This window comes from Brachionichthys hirsutus, unplaced genomic scaffold (assembly GCF_040956055.1).
Source record: "Brachionichthys hirsutus isolate HB-005 unplaced genomic scaffold, CSIRO-AGI_Bhir_v1 contig_283, whole genome shotgun sequence".
Taxonomy (NCBI): domain Eukaryota; kingdom Metazoa; phylum Chordata; class Actinopteri; order Lophiiformes; family Brachionichthyidae; genus Brachionichthys; species Brachionichthys hirsutus.
Window position 1 is genome coordinate 111,636 of NW_027180371.1, and position 22,352 is coordinate 133,987.

At 41.4% G+C, this 22,352-nt stretch overlaps 1 protein-coding gene across 1 annotated transcript in view; it reads right to left on the reverse strand.

Moving 5' to 3' along the window:
• The window catches only part of LOC137914157 (tenascin-R-like), a 48,902-nt gene that overhangs the window by 15,906 nt on the left and 10,644 nt on the right, over positions 1–22,352 (reverse strand). Inside the window, exons 8-20 of the mRNA XM_068757763.1 lie at positions 22,039–22,154; positions 18,305–18,455; positions 17,036–17,214; positions 16,613–16,703; positions 16,027–16,127; positions 15,698–15,800; positions 14,923–15,012; positions 13,327–13,460; positions 13,043–13,172; positions 7,954–8,073; positions 7,514–7,657; positions 3,889–4,008; positions 2,220–2,363 (exon numbers count right to left, since the gene is read on the reverse strand). Of these exons, the coding sequence (XP_068613864.1) occupies positions 2,220–2,363; positions 3,889–4,008; positions 7,514–7,657; positions 7,954–8,073; positions 13,043–13,172; positions 13,327–13,460; positions 14,923–15,012; positions 15,698–15,800; positions 16,027–16,127; positions 16,613–16,703; positions 17,036–17,214; positions 18,305–18,455; positions 22,039–22,154 (1,623 nt within the window). The remainder of the gene's footprint in view (positions 1–2,219; positions 2,364–3,888; positions 4,009–7,513; positions 7,658–7,953; positions 8,074–13,042; positions 13,173–13,326; positions 13,461–14,922; positions 15,013–15,697; positions 15,801–16,026; positions 16,128–16,612; positions 16,704–17,035; positions 17,215–18,304; positions 18,456–22,038; positions 22,155–22,352) is intronic.

Consider the following 22,352-nt stretch of genomic DNA (forward strand, 5'->3'; position numbering starts at 1 on the left):
AAAGAAAAAAGAAAAAAACAAGGAGCCTTTCAAGATTGTTTAAGTTGGAGCAAAGACTTTAGACTTTAAATAATTTACATTTACTCTCTAAAAAATGATCATTTCCCCTGAGATTTTACATTACTTTTACGTGCGTCTAATGGTTGTGCAAATATGGTAATCTACTTGTATAATTATTAAGAAAAACAAAAATGTACATTGTCTGTGATATTAAGTCACAAATTAACGAGAAAACCATATGAAAAATCAAGTTGTGATGTCACACCGACGGGCAAATGAATCATTTTGTCACCAGTGTTTCATGCTTTTGGACTGCAAGAGGGAGTTTGATAATTAAACTTGAAAAAAAAAACCTACCATGAAACAACAGCACAGACTTTATGGGGACACAATAACACATACAAAGTGTAAAAAGATGCTACAATTGCCCGAGGACTGAAGTGTGTTTCTGTAATAGCAGCAATCTCAGCACTTGGTGAACGACTACCAGCCAACAGCTCCAAAGCTGCCTGCAGTAATGATCTCTGCTGCTTCAAAACTTGCAAAGCACCTCTCAGCAAGCGGGCTCAGACATATCTGAAGGAATGAAGTACTGGTTCTGCAGCGTACAGGCTTATAGCGATACCCATAGCAAAAGCCCTTATTTTCCACCCCTATAGCTAAAATATCAGCCTTCAGGGAGCTGTCTTACTCCGTGTTGAACTCCTGAGGCATGGAGGCCAGACAACAAAACAACTCTCAGCTGTGGTTAAGAGGCTTGGGAATAAAAAAATAAAAATAAAATAACCGAATGGCTGAGGCAGCCTCGGCCACATTTCGATATGAGTCAGGAGCCATCCTTCCCCCAATGGAGTAACAGTCCAAAACCTGACAAGAAAAATGTTCACTGACCTCTCCCCTTTTGTACAATATACTGTCTGGGCCAGACGAAAAGTGAAGTTACTGGATGAAAACCCACTTCTACATTCCATTCCATTTGTTAGACAAACTCACTGAGAGCATAACGGCAGAAATGTGGAGACAGAAAAATGACTGCTTGTAAAATGCTGCGTTTGGAGACCAGGAGGTTAAGATGGACCACACTGCGGTATAAGTTGTTCATCTCTTAGCCAGTTATTTCAAATCTCACCAAAAATCTCAGGACCTTCAATTAATTTGTTAGGTATTTAGCCTTGAATTAATAGACCGCTTTTAAACTTCAAAGTTTCTGCTATGCATCGACTCTCATTGTATTCCATAAATATCATCTATAAATTCATCAGCAAGCAGTTATTCTTAACTCTGTGACTAAGCAGGCGGACGGAGGAGAAGAAAAGAGGAGACTAATGGAGTGAGAGGCCGGCGGAGGCAGAAACGGAGCAGCAGATGTGACAGCCTCAGACAGAACCGATCAATTGTACCAGCCTATCACAGCCATTCACAACGTGGCGTTTCCCACTTTAACAGAACAGCCTGAGAACCTCTCCCACTCCAGGAGAGCATCAAGGCAATCACCCACTGCCAGCTAATCCAATAGCACACGGTATCCAAAAACAAAATGCTTGGTCTTTTTTTTTGGTTTATGTACCTTTGCTCACTCCATGATATTGTTCAAACAACAATTTCCCATCTCATCTGTTTTACATGAGAGAATCTATGGATGGCAGGTTTTCTTTCCTGTGTAGAGGCTTGGGTTCAGGTCGTACCAGGCAGAGCATCTGTTGAATCACCTTAAACTGCAATCACATGCTTGTCGACGCACCTAATTGTGCAGGACATTGCCCTTGGGGGGGATTATGTACTCCTATTCTGCAAGAACTCTAGAAAAAAGTTGGCTAAACTGGGACAATTCCTTGACTCCTAACTTTTCTCTCAATGCAGCAGACCACAAAGGTGAATACAACTAGAGACACAGGTCGCCTGAATGTAAAACAGGCAAAAGGTGGCAAGCGAGCGCACAGGTTAATCCAGTTTATGGCTTTGAGTGTGTCCGAGTTTATTTTAAGTTTATTTATTTTTTATCCAGATGGGTCTAGAGATCGCTCTCAAAATTTAATGGGATCCAAGTTAGACTAAGACTCATATTCAGATTTGTTTTCATCAAGATCCATCCAGCAGATTTTCCATAATCCTGCTAACAAACAAACAAACAGACAGACAAGCATTGTCATAAACATAGCCTCCTTGGCGGAGGAAATAATGCTGCTGCACTGACACCATCTGAATGAAAGGTAACATACGTGTTTGTAGGTTTGTGATGACGGTGCCGCTGGTGAGGGGTCCTTTGGTGGCGTAGAGGGCGACAGAGTAGCTGGTGCTCGGTTTGAGGTTGGACAGCTGGTGCTCCAGCTTGTTGCCTTCCACTAAGACCGTATCTGCTGTCACTGAAAATCAGAAGTGCAACCGCTTAGGTATACATTTACCAACTCATGCATCTTCAGATTTTGGTTTTGTTTAAACACGGCGGCATGAATTGGGGGTATGACTGAATATACATGACTTAAATTAAAGCAAGCACCAACACTGATCATATCTAAATGCATATTAAAATTAATAAAATGTCAGTATGACTAAATGAAATGAAACACCATTAAATCACAAATCCGCATTTGCAATTAAGAAACTGCCTCTGAATGTGAAAAAATTCTCATGAAAATGTAATTATTCAACATTAAAAAAATTATGCCTAAAAAATACATATATAATTACTTATGCAGTGATAAAGTTCAGCTGAGTTTAAGTTTCATTTTACAGCGTAAGTCGTGAAAGCTCTCTGTGTGAACTTGGCAGACACTGTGACAGTATTAATCTGTCATTTATGTCGTTTAACCGAATGATACCGAGATGATTTGGATGTTGTTCCTGGGTGTGAATTTTGATTCAGCATGGTCAAAGAAATATCTGATTTATTGGCATTGGTTTCATATCAATCGGGGGGATAAGTCCACTACTTACAGTGCACTGGTGTGGACTGGTCTCTACGTTTACCCAGCATAAAGACGCCGTCTGACAACCAGGATGACTGGCGTGCAGTACAGTCAGTCTGAATGTAATTCACACATCGAGCTGAGCAACACAGATTTATCTGGATAATTCAAGGCATGTCTTCATCAGCAGCTTATCAGGGTTGTGATTGCCATGACATATATATATTATATAGACAGCAAATATTACACATTTCACTTAAAAGCATGCAAACCAACATGATGATGATGCTCAAGTAGTCTTGTTCTTTTATATTTCACAACTCCAGATGGCTATGTCAGATTAAATTTGGGGCTGGTCTACCTGCTCTAATTTTTTAATTTTAGCAACTTTTTTTTCAGACTGACGCAGGAGAAAATCCGATCATCTTTCACTTATTTGGACAAGGCCCTCTATGATTATAACTGCATTGGAGGCATCACGAACATATGTTACGCAAAATCAGCAATGGATTAGATGCTCCATCAAGCAGAATGAATTGCCCTGAAAGAAAGAAACAAATGGAGAAAAACGTCCTCCAAAGCACCACATGCTGCTTCAGTGAGAAATGGAAATCATTTAATGGTGCTGCATGGATCAGACAACCTGATGTCAATAAGAGAGCAATGAGTAAATGTTTATTTTGACAGTCACATTTGTGAAACACAAACATGACACATTTAGAAGAGTCAGGAACTTTTAATATTCATTACCAGCCACTGACTTTGCTGCCGAGTGGCGCTGGCGACGTGAAAAGGATAAATTATCAACCTCATTTGTTATAATGCGATTTGACATCCCATAATTTGAAACATCTGAGCGAAAACATGGTTGATTTTGATCAAAATGGCTTAATCAATCTAATTATTGATGGTGTGTGATTGATCAATGGGTCCCCGTCTGAAACACAGCACAACAAAGACACCCTCCAGGTCAGTGACTCACCCTGCTTGTGTGTGAGGGTCAACACGTAGTTGTCAACGCTGGAAAGAGGGGAGTTCCACTTCAGCAGAGCGCCTTGAGGAGTGATGTTGAGAGCCGTCAACTCAGCCGGCACGTCCATCGCTAGGATGACATCACAGCACGCAATTAGGAAGCCGGAACCACACGCATAAAAATAATCATGATAATGATGATACTTAAGGATGATGAATTACTGGATTGATCCACTGATTATTAGTACATATGAACCAAAGATTAATGTCTGGCTGGCTGTCTTAAAAGTGCTGTTTTCGTGTTCATAATGGCCCTCTGATATTTTACTGCATCTCCGGCCCCCCGTCCTAATTTCACTCTGACTGCTGGACATACCAAAATTGAGTTTGAATTTAATCTAACCTTTAACCTCAGTGTTTCAGGCTCAATTTATCTTCAGGCGTGTAATTCTGACACAACAGGGGAACATGGCAGGAGAACACGGAACAATGCGTGTGCGTGGATGAGGTAATTAATGCTGCCCTGCTCCATCTGATCTTATTAGCATGCATAAGCCAGCTCGTGTCTAACTTGTGGCTACAACACATGAACAAACGAGATTAAAACCATTACTTTAATTGCTAAAGGGGTAAGTGAATTTAATGGAGGCTTGCCAACTTAAATTGATCAGTAATGGAGATGAAGAAGCTAAAGGCGATTAAAATAAATAAATAAACAGGTCATCCTCCTTTATCATGCAGGCTCAGTGGTAATCCAATCACTGCCCTCCATTTCCTGATTGCGTGGTGAATCACAGGCTCGAGCCAACGATAGGTAACGCTCACACTCAGGACTTTAGCCGAAGGTCAGGATCCAGGGTTTAAGTTCATGTTTGAATTCAAGGAAAAGAAAAGCTTTGGAAAAGAAACAAAGGCTGTTCTGGGTGCCGTGGTTCAATCAGATGCTGATGGGAAGCTCTGCACGATACGTCCTTGTGTATCAGCTGCCAAAATACACTTGCATTCCAGCGCAACTTTGGCCCAGGATATCGACGAAGACAAGAAGGCATATCTACGGCACATACAAGTGCAAATTCTGGCACTGACACTCAAAAACTTTGCATTGAGAGACAAAAAAAAAACCGACAAAAGAAAGGTCAACTTTGAAACATTTCTCTCTGACAAAGTTGAACTGAACCTGAAACCATTTACAATAAAATGTTGCACTGACAAAACATATATTTGATTATTTTGTATTTCCTCAGGCGTTTTTGTTCGTGCCTGTCTTTTTTCAGCGACAGGACATTTTCAGCTGTCGGTATTTGGGAACTGGTTTCAGATGAATCCACATTAAATCAACCGTAACGGTCTTGTCTTCAGCCGCTTATATCTTGGTCGTATCCCATCTGGCTATGGGTGAGAGGTGGGTTACACCCCGGATGAAACACCAGTCCATCACAGGGTCACGCAAAACAGACAGACAGCCACCCAGTCAAACTCACACCTATGGACAATTTGGAGAGATCAATTCACCTAAGACGCCTGTTTTTGGAGGCGGGAACAAGCCGGAGAACCCGGAGAGAATCCACGGAAACCTGGGAAGAGCATGCAAACTCTGCATAGAAAGGAATCAAACATGGAACCTTCTAGGCAACAATGCTACCCATTGTGCCACCATGCTGCCCCTCTGTCTCTTTATAACTGAAAAAAACATCTACTTTAAAGTTCATGTTGTGTTTCAGAAATGTATTTTTTTTTTCCCCGGCACTTCTCTGTCTAAACTAGACACATTTTCTTTACGCCAGTAAGGTTAGCTGAATCATTGGAATTCCGACTTGGGTTAAATATCGTTTAAAAATGTTGTTGGGCCTTGGCAGAGGTTTATGTTCTCCTGAGTGTCCTTCTAGTACTTTTTATATAGAACTGTACTCGCCCTCATCCACCTTCTGTGATCTGTCTTCAAACACCTGTGTTAGGAAGAGTAATGCTATAAAAAGGGGTGCTGACACTTTCCTAATGAGTGCCTGCCTATAGACGGCTTCACATCCTCCCTCTCTCTCAAATTCAGTTTGGATTAAGCACTGCTTGTTGCACCGGCAAAATGAAATGTGGCTCCGTGCTTTTCCATCTTGTCTCACAATAACTGCTCAGGGAGTGAAGAAAGCAGAAAACCGCCGCATTTCCAGTCATTACGTACTTAGTCAGGAAATGCTGGCTTATTTTTCCAAATCCCCTGTTTTTGTATTGTTGAAAATGACATTAACATGTCCCTGGTTAGAAATAGAGCAATGTTGTATACCATTTCTAACAAGATTGACATTGTAAATGGGGGATACAAAAAGGGGGGGGGGGGGGGTTGTGAGTAAATCAATCGAGGGAAATAGCAACACACAGATGAATAAAAGAGTAAGAGAAAGAGACTCCAAGCTTTTTTCTCTGGATGGTTTGTCTTGTAGCGAATCAGCTCTCATTGACATGCATACACACATTCTGCTCTCTCTCTCTCTCTCTCTCTCACACACACACACACACACACACTGGAGATTGTGCATACAGCATCTTGGGAGTGTCTTAATCTTAGATTAGTGGAATATTTTCCACAAAGAAGAATGGTGTCCCACATTTACATGCATGTAAATAAGTGAGGTTTTAGGTCTTCCTGACTTCAGAGCTGCGGTTTTGAATCTGAAAGACTACATTCTAGAGAGTTCCCACCAGGAAAAATGATGGGAGACACAGGGAGAGCAGGTGAAAAAAGAAGTATGAAGTTAGTCAGAAATTAAAGGATGGGAGAATAAAAATATTGTGGAAGAAAAAGTGAACAGGAGGGAACGAAACAGATCATTTAAGTGATTTAGCGTAAAGAAATAAATAAGTAATTAAAATACCCGAGATGACGACATGAACAACACATAATATGTTTGTGGCACTAAAGAGACAGGCACCGATACTGTAGTGATAAACAGGTATTGCGGCAACACGTTGAGCCACAGATCACTTTTTGCTGTTTATTTATGCTGAAGACCTCCTGGGACTCTGAAGAAGATAAGAGATGGCACGTCTCTAGAATCTAGACGACTCACTCGAGGCTGTTTTAACGGGCTAACCTGTGACATTTTCCCTGATGTCTGTGTGTTGCGTCTGCTGCTCCTGTAGCACAAACCGTATCTCCAAATGAGCAGCTGCTATTTTGGTGGGAGGACTATTGTTCCGAACAGACGCTGCAGAGATTTGCCCCCTCTACCAACCCACTCACAGCGGGACATTTATCAGAGCGCTGTAGTGAAATGAGTGGGAGGAATGTGGTTTGAATGCAGTACGATACGTCGTGTGGTACAAAAGCAAAGGATTACAAGAGCACATTGAAAGCAGATCATAAGGTCATTAAAGCCCAGAACAACCCTCACCTTCGTGGGTGCTATAATGGTATTATGTCTTTAAGCGGTGTGTCAATAGGTATTTATACCACAAACATTTCTTTATATGAGGCATTGCACATTCAATGGGTGCATTTTTCTTTCTCATGATTGTGAGAAAACAAAACAGATGAATGATTAAAAAAACAAAAAACAAAGTGTGACTGACGTTTCCACGGCCGGCGTCTGCCTCTCCTCTACTTGCTGTGCTCCTACTAACGTTATCGTGTCAACCCTTACCCGTGAAGACGGAGGTAATGACCACTTTGCTCTCCTGACTCCCTCTGACAGCATTGAGGCTGATATCATATTCTGTAGCAGGAAACAGGCTGGACAAGGTGTAGTTGGTGACATCGCTGTCAATCACCAGGCTGTCAACACGACCTGCGGGGGTGGGGAGATGGTCAGACAGACTGTAATCGGAAGCGCTGCTGTAATTCTCAAGTTTCTTCAAGTGGATAGAGCAGCTGGCATGCATTATGTAGCAACTATTTAATCGTTGTAACACTCTAATTACAAAGTATTAAAATGGTTTAACGGATAAGGTTCCTGACTGCGAAAATCACAGACCTACACCAAATGCCATCCTCATTAAACTGATATGCAAAGACAAGTTTATTCGACTCCAGTTGGAAAATAATGTTAGTGTTATTACCATGTGCGTTTAAAGAATATGCTACCTCTAGCTGACTGGTAGGACAGCTTATAGTATTCAAAGAACGCCAGTGGTCTGATCCAGGAGATGGTCACCGAGTCTTCAGTCACATCTGACACCGTCACCTCCTTCGGTGGGTCCATTCCTAGATGTGGGACATTTGGGGAAACTGGTTTCAAACAATAATGTTTGTTCTGACTTCAGTTGTTTTATATATAAAAAAACTTTCAGGTACTACATTAAAATAAATGGGATTATTTTTCATTGCAAATAAATCCTTGAATAAGCCTTGCTTTGAAAAGGTTTAACCTTCTTTTCACTGCAGCTCATAAACAGATCTGTGCCTTTTCGGTGGAAGCATGTCGCATGTTAATACGAATCTGTGTGAAAGGCCTAAATACCATGAAAAGATATTCCAAGAGAGATATCCCGACCCATCCTCTGACAATTTGTCAGGTATCTCCAGTGGCTATCAAGCTGTTGTGATAAGGTTATAGCCAAAACAATGTGAATGCTCAATTAATCTGATGACATGCCCCCAGATGCTAGATTAAGATAAAGAGAGATAAGGATGGTTATAGAGGCGCAAAGAAGAAGACAAAGGAGAGGAGGAGATGAAGAGATCAATCCATCACTGAGTGTGGACAAGGAATGAAAAGAGCAGCGCTTGCAAACCAACTTCTTATAATTTACTTAGAACCTCTGGCTTTGAACTCCAAATATAGTTGTCCTATGCTCCTATTGATTCCATCCCTCTGGAAGATCAAATGTTAATTTGCACTGTAAGATTACAAATGAGAATGACCCTCAGGCTTAGTCGCATTAAAGCATCATTTCAATAGACCTTATCAGCGGCAAGTGAGAATCAGTCTGATAAACCAGACCGCCCACTCTAGCAGTGGTGAAAACACAAGAGCATGGGGAATTTCAAGTGGCGGTCACGTTAATGCCAAAAGCATATATACCTACTTATATATATATACCTACCCTTGAAATCTGAGTGTGGGTGAGCAAAGAAAGAAAGCCAGAGGGTGTTGAAACTACTGAGGTATTACATGAGACTGGCTACTGAATCTCTTTGGTGCTGATGCCAAGTCAGTCTCTCTATTGTTCGCCGCTGACTTTTGTCTCTCATCCATTTGATTAAGTCTTCCAACAGGTTTCCTTTTGAATTTTGATAAAGAAAATTAACAGGAAGAAGAAAAAAAGTCAGCTTTGATTCTCTTTCTCCATCTTGCCCATTGTCTCTTTCTCAGGTAGGATATAACACTGACGCTCAATCAGTCTCTCCCCAGGCGAGGATAGCGCCCTTGTTATCAAAGGAAACGTTCCTCAGAGATCGTTCAAAATAAAGCTCTAATGTATTAAGATAAGAAGAAATAAAGACAATGGTGCGACGAATCATTGCTGCGCGGTTGGCAGACAAAAACGTTAAAAGAGGACTTGAAAGAAGGTGAGGCTACAACGATTGTTGTACCCCCCCCCCCCCCCCCCCCCCGTCTACTCCTCACTGTCCTTGTCTGAGAATTATTCGTCAGCAGTTTCTCAAACAACCCCCAGCGTTAGGATTGGGTAAGAGTCTAGAATGAAAATGAAATAACAATAGATCCTTGCAGGAACTGGCCATTGAGTCAGAATGAGGAAAACTGCAGCCACAGAATTGACACCAGGCAAGAACAATATAAGATAGCGTTTCTGATATTGCGTCCTCAGGGTTAAGTCTGTCAAAACAAAAGGAAACAATGCCTCCAAGGCAGACGTCTAATTACTAAAATGATTGTGCTGCGCTTATCAGCAAATTAAATGCAAACAACATTTCTACAAATGGATATTTCATTTAAAATGACTTTGTATTTGCATTTAGACATTTCCCTTTTTGTCACTTTACCTCGACTTGCAAATTTCCTCACTTTTCTTTAAATTAAAGTATTTGTATTCCTAGTTTCTTTTCTTTTGAGTCATTCAGTGGCATTCAAGTCATGCGACCACCTAAAACAACCATGCAAGTCATTCATAGTGGTGAATGTTTGAGGTGATCAAAGTGAAAATAATTATTCTAATAAACTGGTTGTATGTTATGGATTTATTTATTTATATTTATTTATTTATTTATACATTGTTAACACATTAGTTTGTTGCTGTTGTTTCACTCGTTTTGCTGATTTATTTATTTAGTGACATAAATTTAACATCTTTGGAACACTGGTGGGACAAAATGAAGAAATGACCGTACTCAATTTGCAAGCAATGATACAAACGAAATAGTGCAAGTAGGAAGCAAACATGTCTGACAATTGCCATGTTTGTGCATTTAGTCTGTGCCAGCGCTGAGAAGTCAGTCAGCTCACCTGTCGTGAGTGATGCCGTAATGGGTTCAGAGGTAATAGCTCCTTGTATTGTGATTAGACTGATGGTGTACGGAGTGGACGGCAGCAGCCCCTGGACCAGTGACCTTGTCTTTATGCCATCCAGTGTGACCTTAGAGGTGTCTGTACCGTCGGCAGAGCTGTAGCTCAGGATGAAGAGGTCAGCAGGTGGCGCCGGGGCAGTCCAGGTCACTGAGACAGAATCTGACGTCGCCTCTGACAAGAAGAGGTGGGTTACCGGTCTGATCCCTGGTGAACAAGGGCGTAAAGGTCACCGAATAGGTTCCAAGGAGAGGCAAAAAGCCAGGAAACATTTGTGGAAAAGGATCAGAAACAATGGTTGCATCGCTACGGAGGTGGAAGACGAGCGACTCAATGATGAATCGAAGCAGAGCCGGATGGAGCAGCAGATTGTGTAGCCCTGGGGGTAATCTCGATGGGGATAGGTGAGACTCAAAGCAGACCAAAATCATGTAGAAGTAATGATTTAATTGGTCACAAAAAAGAAAAAAAAATGAATGGGATTATCAGCCATAAAGATGGAGATATGACGGGACGCTCACAAAATGAAAAAGGAGAGATGATGACGACAGCATATGCTGTTGTCAATATGCATGATGTGGACAACAGACGATGGGACAAATGAGAACCGGTGCAGCGGCTGACAAAGCAAGAAAAGCGAGATGATTTTAATTTAATTAGCCATGTGTGGTTTTACAAATAGCACGGGAGATGCTTTTTGTCATTGCCTGAAATAAATAAATACCTAAACCTAAACCTAACCTAGGATTCATCCAGATTAAAGGTAGAGCGTTTGCAATCGATCACCTGAAACCTGCATTGTTTACAAGAGCCTGCACTCATGTTCTCTTTTTAGTGGTTAATGGCTACATTTTATGGCGCATTTCTTTCACCAAACAGCAACACACATTAATCTCCTGTGCAAGCTGCAGAACAATGTCATCCCATTCTTCTAGCGTGTATTCAGTGTGTGTATCCTTGGAAGTGGAGGAAGACGTGATAGAAATAACCCAAGTATGTACACTACACACTGCACTGCTGACAAAACTGCAAAACATGGTGAGGGGGGATGGGTAAGAGGCAACGTGATGGCTATGCTGGTGGTTCTGTGGAAAGTAGGTCATTATTTAAAAAAACACAGATCTTATGTGGAAATATAACTCAGTTTCTGTTTCTCTAAGTCATACTTTTTGATTTTAAAGCAGAAACAAGAACTTGATGCAGGTGTAGGTCAATCTACTAGTCATCAGAAATGCAATTCAGGCTATAGAAAGTCAAATGTCTCCTTTCAAAATTTTCATCACACCGGGGCTTCTTGAAAGTGGTACAAAGTTTAAAACTGTATCTATTATGTAGAATTCATGGAGTCAAAATATGCATTCGATCCATTATTAGAAATGTGCAGCAGGTCATCCACCCTGAGCCCCCCCCCCCCCCCCCCCCCCCACAGGAGGCGCTACAAGTGTCGGCCTCTTTCGAAAGTGCAATCGCAGCATTAGCAGACAAAGAAGAGCAACGTTCAAAGTCCTTGATAGGTCTCGGAAAAATCCAATTAATGGACAAACCTATTAGCAATGGTCGTCTCAGCGTTATGCAATGTACAAATGGCTGCCCTGACAAATTAATTCACAAGTAGAGAGAGGCTAGCATGCAGAAGCTATTTTGCAGAAAGCGATGACACTCAATGACAAGCAGTGGCATTGCATTGAATCATTGTTTTTGTCCAACGTGGCAACAGATGCTGCCAATTTGGCCAAGCGAACAGTAGATGAGAGGATGACAGGTAATTCATTATTGATTTGTCATTTTCATCATGCTCTCCTCTCCAGACATTTTGTCATCACTGATCTCCAGATGGTTAGTGTGGAGCCACTCAAGAAGCCACAAGTATCAAAAGATGATGAATGCGACAATGATTTCGGCGATGACGGCGTCGAGTGCTGCGACGGAAACAGTGAAGATGACAATAGATGAAGATGATGATGATGATGATGATGATGAGAGGAATTTAGAAAAGAATAGCAAATAAGCCAGCAGGTGAGCACGTTGCCATCGTCGTGACACCATCCTCTGTGACAAGATGATGTTTGGTTTGGAGATATCAAAGAACCAGCGGGTCTGCAGGACTGACATACAGATGAGCGGCCGGACACATTTCTGAATAAAAGACGACGTTTCCCGCGACAAAAAAAAGAGAGAGAATAAAAAGCACCGAGTGTGACAGAAATACGTAGAATCAAAAAGGAATCAGAAGGAACTTAAACATATATTTACATGCAAAACAGACGTGCAATTAGGGCACATTCGCAACAAGCTCATTAGCTGACTTGAATAATTTACCTCTCCTAATTGGTTCTTCAAAGTGTTTTCGAGTTCTCCATTTTTCCTTCAGCGTGACTCACCTTGCCCGCTGCCACACTTTATTTCATTAACATCAGCATTCGACTTCATTACAAACCCACTGTTGTTAAGAGTGCGCTCCACATCTCTGCAGTAATAGGCTGATATTTCACGGCTTTACCTGAGCCGAGCAAACGCTGTTCTGTCAGATAATTGAGTAGATTACACAGACGCTGTATCAAAAGCACGGCAATCTAGAAAATGTTCATGCTTAGCTGTTGCTAAGAAGAAAAAGAAAGCCCCCCCCCCCCACAGGAGAACAGCTAAGGATAACGCCGTCCAAAAGAGAGATTGATATAACAGCATCACCGCTCTCTCTCTCTCTACCTGTGAAGGCGTACACGGTGGCTGTGTTGCTCTGCTGTCTTCCTCTTCTTGCCGCTACAGTGACGGTGTATTCGGTTCCGGGCTCAAGGTCTGTCAGAGTGGTGGTGGTGACGTCTTTAGGTACCGTCAGCTAGAACAAAGAGTCACAGCGGGGCCATCAATTCTATTAAAAGCCTTGTTGATGGTGCAAAGAAGGATGGGAATAGGTGTAAGCCATACAAATGTAAAGCAATGTATCCAGTATATTTGCTGTTCACGCCAAGTTCATTCATTGTATGCTTTACCTCGGTGGCGGTGCCGGAGGAGGACGTGAAGGTGACCTTGTAGTGGTCTATGGGGCCCTGGACCAAGCCCCATGCCAGAGTGATGGTGTTGTCGGTCGAAGCTGTCACAGTTAGATCCATGGGCACATCCAGACCTATCAGAGAGAGGGATTCTTTTGTTATTTTTTAATTTGGTTGGATTTCCAGAAATCGACTTTATCTATGTGCAATAAAAAAACATACTTGCTGTGAATTCTTATCTACTCTTTACCCTCTTTGCTGCAGCATTGATATAATATATATTATATATTCCAAAAGGACATCTATATTATCCCCACTATACAATCCCCACAGTCTGTATTTCATATTTTTGTACTTGCTGCATTCTTATCTTCCTTTTGTTTCCAGAAAAAGTCATAGAACTTGCCAACTGAATGGCAAATGTTTCATTCTCACCTCATTTAATTTGCAGGAATCCTCAAGCCTTCAGTGTTTTTTAGGGGGGGGGGGGGGGGCTTCATATAAAGCCGCTGTTAATGAAAATTGTGCTTTCAACATGTCAAATTCAATAATGTAAGTGCTGCTGGGTGACTGGGAGGTGGCGTTGTCACATTCTTTAAAGGTATTTGAGAAAGCTGCGATTGCTGTACCTCATTTTCAAAGTTCAAATAGAACGAACAAAACAGTGGAGCGGAAAGAGCTTATCCCCTAATGAAAATGGAGGCCTGTTTTTTTAACGTGTGAACTACCATCAGCCATTAAAATGCCAAATGGAAGAAAGATTATGCTTCACAGAAGACGTGATGGGGAAATATTAGCGAAACGCCTCCACGCATTAATAAAGCAAGTGGAAAATTGAGTGAGTCCTTTTTCAAGAGTCTTTATTTCAACCCGTCAAGAAAGACACATAAAAATCGATGAATTGCTAAGATTAAGAGAGGGTCACAAGCAAAGCGGTATTCATAGATACATCTTTGTAATTCTTAAATGAAAACTCTGACCGAAACTGGCAATATGACATAGCCATACCCTCATACAATGTAAATGTAAGAAAACTTTAATTTCCCAAATTTCAAATAGGTTATATTGTTTCTGACAAATAGCATGAAACTAGTTTGAATCAAGTTTCAAGCCAAAGTATGAGGCTATCTTAGTCACAGAGCTAACAGGCTCCTTCCTCTCTATAGTTTTCTATAATCCACGCTGACGTGCCAAAACACAGGGAACAGAAATCTAACTGGTTTACCGCTGCAGATTTTTTTAAATGATAACTCAAATAAACTGCTGTGAGAATTTAAACAGCTCGAAAAGCTCAGAGCTGCAAGCATCACCTTTAAAGTTCCTGTGCTTTTGGAAAGTTGCAACCCCCAACAGAGAATGTTTGGTGGGTAAAATGATGTCTCTGCAACTTAATTTAGAGCGCGAACCCCTGCAGTGGTTGGCAGGGGGGGGGGGGGGGCTGAGGAAAGGTGCTGCAGTAGAAACGCTGCTATTGATAAAAGCAAATGATCTAACAAGCCTGCTGTGAAACTGAGAATGTTGCTGTAGCGTTTCCTATGTGCATGAGTGAATCCCAAGCTGTTTTTTATGGAGGCCTATAAACAGTCATAGACTCACCCGTCCTAGCGTTCATTGTTGCTGGCGTACTCTGGTTGACACCTTTCATGGCAGAAATGCCGATGCCATACTCTGTGCCGGGAAGCAGGTCTGAGACGCGAAGACAAAGAGAATCCGCATTAGAAGAAAATAAAACAAGCAGGCTTGATGCTTTACATGAGCAAATCACATGTACATCAGCGGAGAGGCCAAAGCCGAGCCATATGTAATAATATAATTTCATTTTTTTGTCCAAACCACAGAATGGATGAGTTTATAATCAATCCATTTATGTTCACAGTTGGCTACTCAATCTGCAGAAGGACCATTAGTACAGCGAGGATGTGGGCGGGAGAGGATGCGAGTGGAGGCAGCATCGATTGCTGCGGCCCCGCTGAATAACTCAAGTACCATTTGCTTCTATTCTTATGCTGGTTTTGCCCTTTTCAGTGCTATTTTCTTTCGGAAAATGCATCCCAGCTGACCCATCCTTTCTGAAAAGCCCTTCAATATGCCCACAGGACAACAAGCATTTCTGCAAATACAATCAGTGGCCCATCAACAAAGTGCTGGCTCTGTGGACGATGCTGCCGTGTACAGCACACAGGCAATCCTTCATTTCTCCAGTGCATATTAGATGCACCGTGATGCTGAGGGCACAAGAACGAAAGACAAAAGCCTCGCACTGAGAGGTGGTGATGCAAAATAACTAAAGACAGAACGACAAGACAAACGAATGAATGAATAAATGAACAAAAGAAAGAAAGAAAGAAAAGCGACAGTGCTCCTCGATTACCGGTGAGCGTGGTCTTGGTGGTGGATCCCTCATTACGGGGCACGATCACTTTATCGTACTGGTCTCCTGCTAAAGTGCTGTACACCACCTGGTACCCCTCCACCTGTATGCAAAGCATGGATTAAGATGGAGACACTTGAAATTAATATGAAAAGCAAATCAGATTATTTGAGTACATTTGAAACTCTATCACAATAAAGACAATGTAAATCTGACAATTAGTTATTCAGACTTTATCACGGTGTCCCATCCATTACAAACTGACAATGTCTGAAAAACAAATCATTCTAATACATCTGTTATTGCCCTTTGACATCATGTCTGGTTACCTCAGCCTCGCTGTTGTCCCACTCAAGCTCCAGGCTTGTGGAGGTCTTTGACACGAGCCGCAGGTTCTTGGGGGCATCGATCTCTGAGAAGAACGATAAAGCTGACAATGTTGGGGACACTGAGACCAATTCTCAGGGATTAGGGACAAGCAACGTCAGCCTTTTAAAAAAAGAAACGATCAAAAGTAGATACAGATGGTGTCCGTTTCACTGGATATCAACATCAGTTGAGCTACAGATGCCCATCTGGCGTCATTTACATCCGCTCAGCAATAATAAGCTCAGACATTTCTGACGTCACAGGCAGACATTTATCGTTAGATGTAAGCTGGAGCTAATAGCAATTTGACGAAACTTGTTGTTTGCTCTCAAAACAAATGAGAATAATGTATCCGCTAATTATTTACTTTCCTGCCCAAACCAGAGCAGGGAATTACCAAGAACAGATGTTCCACCCCAGTTTCAATAGGGGGTAAACAATATGATCTAGAGCATGCCATATGTCATCAACTGCTCTATCCTCAGAGGTGCACGATAAAAAAAAACAACCTCACTATAACCACAGCTGCTTGGTGTCAGGCCTCACCGGTAGTAAATTCAGTGGAAGCAGATCCACTCTCGTTTCCTTTCCTCATCCCACTGACAGACACCTCGTACCGCGAGCCAGGGCGCAGAACCTGTGTGTGTGGGAAACATGCAGTTTGGTGTGTTTAATCTTTTTGTGGGGATGTTTTTGTTCTTTTTTTTCCATCACAAGGCAGACAAATCATTCAACATGGATGAAGCGCACAAACACAGAGACGCACACTTGTGTGAGCGCAATTGCAATAACTCCGAGGATCATTCCCCCCACCCAAAGATAAACAATTTAAACTGCGCAAGGCTGGCTTTTCTGTCCCCCCAGGTGGCAGGTGAGCCTGCATCACGTGTCGATATGATCAGATCTGTGAGCCGGCAGAATGATGAATTGTGCACGCAGTCACACAAATAGTGTTACGTAAACGCTTACCTGCAGGGAGTACTGGCTGAGTGAGGGCTGGAGGCGGAAGGTGGTCCGCGGCCCTTCCCCTCCCACCAGGCCGCACCGCAACACAATCTGATCAATCTTTGCTTTCGGTGGCGTCCACTCCACAAACGCTACGGTGTCGGACACGTCGCGCACAATCAGCTGTGTGGGGCCATCAATCACTAAAAAAAAACAATAACAGGCAGAAGCATAATCACTGAATTGCTGTCACTATTGTTACTAGAGCCACGGGGCAATGGCCCATTTGTGATTTGCTCTCCAGGATGTATTGCAGCACTACATTTGGATCTCGGCATTGATTGATATTCCTATTAACAATATAACACCTGCTGTTTGGTTATACGGCGACATTTTACTCTGGATAACTGGCTTTTAGGTATTGGGTCCCGTACACCTCTTTTAATTATCATTAATGAAATAATGTGACGATTTCTTCAAATGATTATTCTAGCAATAAGAGTGAAATGTGTCAACAGCATTTTCGTAATGGCCACGATGACGTCATGACATCATATAGTTTGTTAAACTGATAATAATACTAAATAAAGTACTAAAAAAAAATCAAGACACTAATACAAATACGTTCCAGACTCAGGTTTGACATACTGTTCATCAAATAGACAAAGATGTATGAGAAATTGGCACCTTGGCTGTCCTTGAAGTAAACATCCTGAGAAAGATTAGTCGCCGAGAACAAATTCTCACTTTAGCTTCAGATGTTCCTGGAACTTCCGATGTTTCTCCGAGCCCCTCCTCCGCCAAGGCAACATAAATCTTTCTTGTGAATTATTGAGTAACTTCAAATTTGTCTTTTCTGAATTTCCTTATCCAATAAGGTGTCCCATGGTGGGCCGGCATGAAAAATTAATGGCCGTCATGAATTATTAATTGATCCTTAATTACAACTCCTGGGATGAACATGACATGAAATGAATGCTGTTTTGATTGCAAGCATAAGCGTTTGAATTGTTATAGACAAGGTCTGAATGGCAAACTATTGCAGCTGTCAAAAATGGTGTCGGCTGGTGAGGGGTGGACTTATAATTTGATTGATGAAATAATGAACAGAACATTGCTTCCTGACAGCTTCTTACTTTTAACCAAGCACAAAATGACATCTGACAAGACATTTGCTTGACTGTCGGTTCGACAAAACCAGTCATGTCACAATGCCACTTCTTGACACCCCTTCTCTGATGACATGTTACCCTCAGCCTAAGATTTATCCTCATAGTTTCCAATAATACATACATGTTGTGACAGTGGCAGTGACAGGCTGGCTTCGACCCTGGTCCCTCAGTGCCACCAGGTTAACAGTATACTCCTCCCCTGGTCTCAGACCAGTCTGTACAAAGGAAGTGATTGTGCTGGGCAGCTGTGCAGTCATGCCTCCATCATTATCCTGAGGGGGGGGACAAAAAACAGAGCAATATAGAGATAAGTGAGGGTGATAAGATGAAAAAAGGCTAGAACCACATGTTGTTTTGCATATTATGAGTAAATCCCAGCTACTTTGAGGTTTAAACTTTTACTTTAGGAGCTAAGTGATTGCTCAGTACCATGAAAACAGCCTTGTCTCCAGTCACATCTGTGCAGTAGACTTTATGCACTGCATTTTTTTCTTTGCTTACTTTTCTTCAGACTTATTTCGGATTGGTATAACAACATTACATTTAAAAATTGTATGTAACTTTTACAGAAATGAGTATGCATGCTGATGTACTTTCTTGGGCTATTTCCTGCAGAGGCAGCACATTTCCAAGAGATCTGCCAGTCATTCATGTAGAGCTGCTGCTATTCCCAGAGAGCCAATGCCGCACATGCATGCCCTGCTAAAAAGACAGAGGTCTCACCCGCTCCAAGAGCCCCCAAAGCCTCCACTACGATATATAATATATAACAGGATGGTACTTTCAGGGATTAAAGCTATAATTAGAGATGTAATCAATTCAAATCAGCTCAGCTGAATTACAGGGTGGGTAGTAACACACAATGACATCAGCAACTGTGTTCATGTATTCAGTCATTTATTGATGTTCTGTACCACTTAGCTGCTTGGGTTGTGTGTTTGTGTGTGTGTGGGGGGGGGGGGGGGTGGTACACCTTCATCAGATTGCCAGTTTAAAGGCAGTGTTAACATAACACTTAACAGATTGTAAATGACTTTCTCTATAGAAAACGGCTTCTGCGAGCTGTTGCAAGTAAAATCTGTGGATTATTAAGAGTAACAAATAAATACATTGTAATTGAGCCTTTAAAGAAAAACTGTTTGCAACAAACATAATAGCAAATTCAGTTGTGTTCCGATGGCGGCATAAATCTCAGAGGCATCTCAGAGCCACAAATGAATCAATGATACATTTTGAAGCTTTATTGATCCTATATGCAGTGTAATATAGATATATCAAGAGCTCTTTGGAATGTGATTGATTTTTCTATCATATAAGTGCCTGATTTGTACTGCAGTGACTCGGTAAGGAAGAAAAATGGGCCTTTAGTTGCCTCTCGAATCTGACTGGCACTATTTTCGCCTTTACCCAGGATGACAGAAGGAGTCACAAAGTGCAATTTTGAACATCAATATAACCACAAGCATGACTTAACGTTAAGTATTTATGCAGTCAGCGCACTGACATTCAAAATCTTAAACTCTCTTACCAAGTTTAACATCCCTGTACCGATCACTAGAGCTTCCCGTAAACACCACGAGCCTATTTCTTCTACAAGTTGTAAATCGTAAAATTTAATAATGGTAAAAATCCTAAAAGGCCAAACAAGCTTTGGGCTGCAATTTATGAAATTTAAATGACGTAGTTCCACCTGCGGCTCAAGAGGTTGTGACTTCCGGTAAATTAAGAGGAAACTCAGAATGACTTCATCACACAGCTTGGAGCATTGCAAGGGCCCAGGAATTGTTCACTAAAACACGAGTAGTGTTACATCCAGAACTAATGATATAAAAGTTGAGACATGAAAATGTGACAAGCTTATTTTCTGCATCATCTGATTCCTGCCTTGCTGACTACAAAGTGTTATTTTCAGTGTGAGCAGCATTCTAAAGCAATGTCTATCTGTCTCTTGACAAAAATGGCTTGAGTTCCTTGATGTGTTTGTGGAAAAATAATACTTGAATAGCAGTTATGCATCATTTGTGTCCGTTTTTTTGTTTTGTTGTTATGCTGGAAGATATGCACATGAAGGTTAAATAATATTTTTGATAATAAAAATAAACCCTGTTTGATTCGTTTTCATGAAACATTTCCTCCCTAATGCACATTTCCAAGCAAAAAGATTCAGACCAGACCAAACTAGTTACAATATTATAATAACCAACAGTGCACGCCATTATAAATCCAGTGTTTCATAATGATGTCAGTAATCTCTGTCAATAGGAATTTGAACCGCTGCTCCGAAAGAGGATTTTTTATCTGATTTGCAGTAATGAAATCAAATCGAATCAAATGAAAAACCATGAGAATGATATTGATGCAGCTGGTGTGGCTGATGATGAAGATGTGGTTCACGTTGACTGCCTTACAGACGCATGTGAAGAAAAGAAAAAGAACTCCATTAAGAAAAGAAAAAAAGCTCTCTGTAGGCCTATAAGGTTTAAATGAGAAGAATAACATGAACACACATCATGTATGAAGAACGCCGCACATTTCCACGGTGTTTTCACGTCTTCCAACCAATGACAATTTGATGATTTTAACACAAATCGCAATGCTGAGAACGTGGAAAACCACAATCATTATGCAGTTATGCATAATGTGTGTGTTTGTGAACAACATTATATAACATTATAATATGTTGGTTCATATAATAGAAATGTGCACAGATTCAGGGGTACTGTAGCATGGCATGTCATTGGTATGCCAGATACATATTGCAGCTGTTTCTAACAGTCTTAATGTCAAGTCCCGAAGCTCTTGCTCCCCCACCCCTGTGTTTCCTTCTTTTTTAAGAGTTGAGAATTCTGTGTTTGTTATAGGCCAAAAGATTTCATGCCTCCTTCCATTACGAGATTGTCAAAATTCACAATCCCCATTGCTGGATTAAATCCGCATGGGGCAGAACTGCTAAATCATAATATGATTTCCCCTGCGGTAAAAGGGAAGGAGCGGAAAGCAACAAAAGGCTGAGGGAAGAACATATCGAGAATGGGATGAAGTGGAAAAGAAAGGTGAAAGAAGAGGAAGGAGGGTACTTTCAGGATAGAGGGGGAAAGTGCTGAAAATCCTGACCAAGAGGTGATGGAAGGAAATTTAAGAACCCAGACAAAATAGGAGGCTAGGGAGGAGGGGTGAAAAGTGCTAGAGGAGAGAAGGTGGAGAGACATCAAAGATTGGATAGAAAGAGAGGGCTGAAAGCAATAAAATGAATTAGTGAGGCAACTGCTTTTTTTTTTTTTTTTTTGATTCAAACACACTCTGTACTTGAAACACAGAGAAAGCATTTGAGCATCAGAAACGGGGCTTGACGTGTGGTCGGACCAAAGGCTACCGCCCCACGAGAACACCTAGAATGAGAAAACCAATTACTGTGAGATGGCATGAGATTAGAGTGCCAAGAGTAGCTGAATTTACGGTGGGAATTAAAAAGGGAAACGTTTTCCCTTTGAACCTAGTACTGCTTTAGTTTCAGGGTTAGTCTGGAAAGGGCTTTAATGGCTCATCTATTTAATAGCCAATAAGCTTCTGGCAATCTGCATGTCTAATTTGATGAGCATCAAGTTGAACAAAACCCCAGGAAAAATAGCCAAGTCATCATTCACTCCAGTTTCCATGGAGGAATTCAAAGTCATTCAGAGGTTGCAATGCAGCGATCTGACGATACAAAGTTTACATTGGGAATAATTTGTTCAGTAAACACGCAAAATGAAGCCTTCTCCTGTTCTTCTCATGTTAGGTGCACTTGTGCTTCAGGACCTTGTAATGTTCAACTAGATTTGAAGGCTGAGGCCCCCCAGGTCCGCACAGCTTTACCTTAGGAATGAAGCTGATCTCCCACCCATCGAAGGAATAGTAAAAGGGTTTCCACTGGATTTCCACTGATGTCTCTGTGATGGATTCGAAGACTAATCCATCTGGATTGGAGAGGTCTAGAGAGGTAACCAGAGACATAGTATTACTCATGCTGAAGTTGTTTTTCTATTCTGCTATCACCATCTTAACTAATGGATTTTCTTCTGATTGCAATGAATGTTGCACTAAATCTGCAAAGGAGTTTGAAAATAAATCAGATGTTTTTACAAAATAAGGATGAAAACTTACTTCATGAGACAGAAAACACTCTTTTT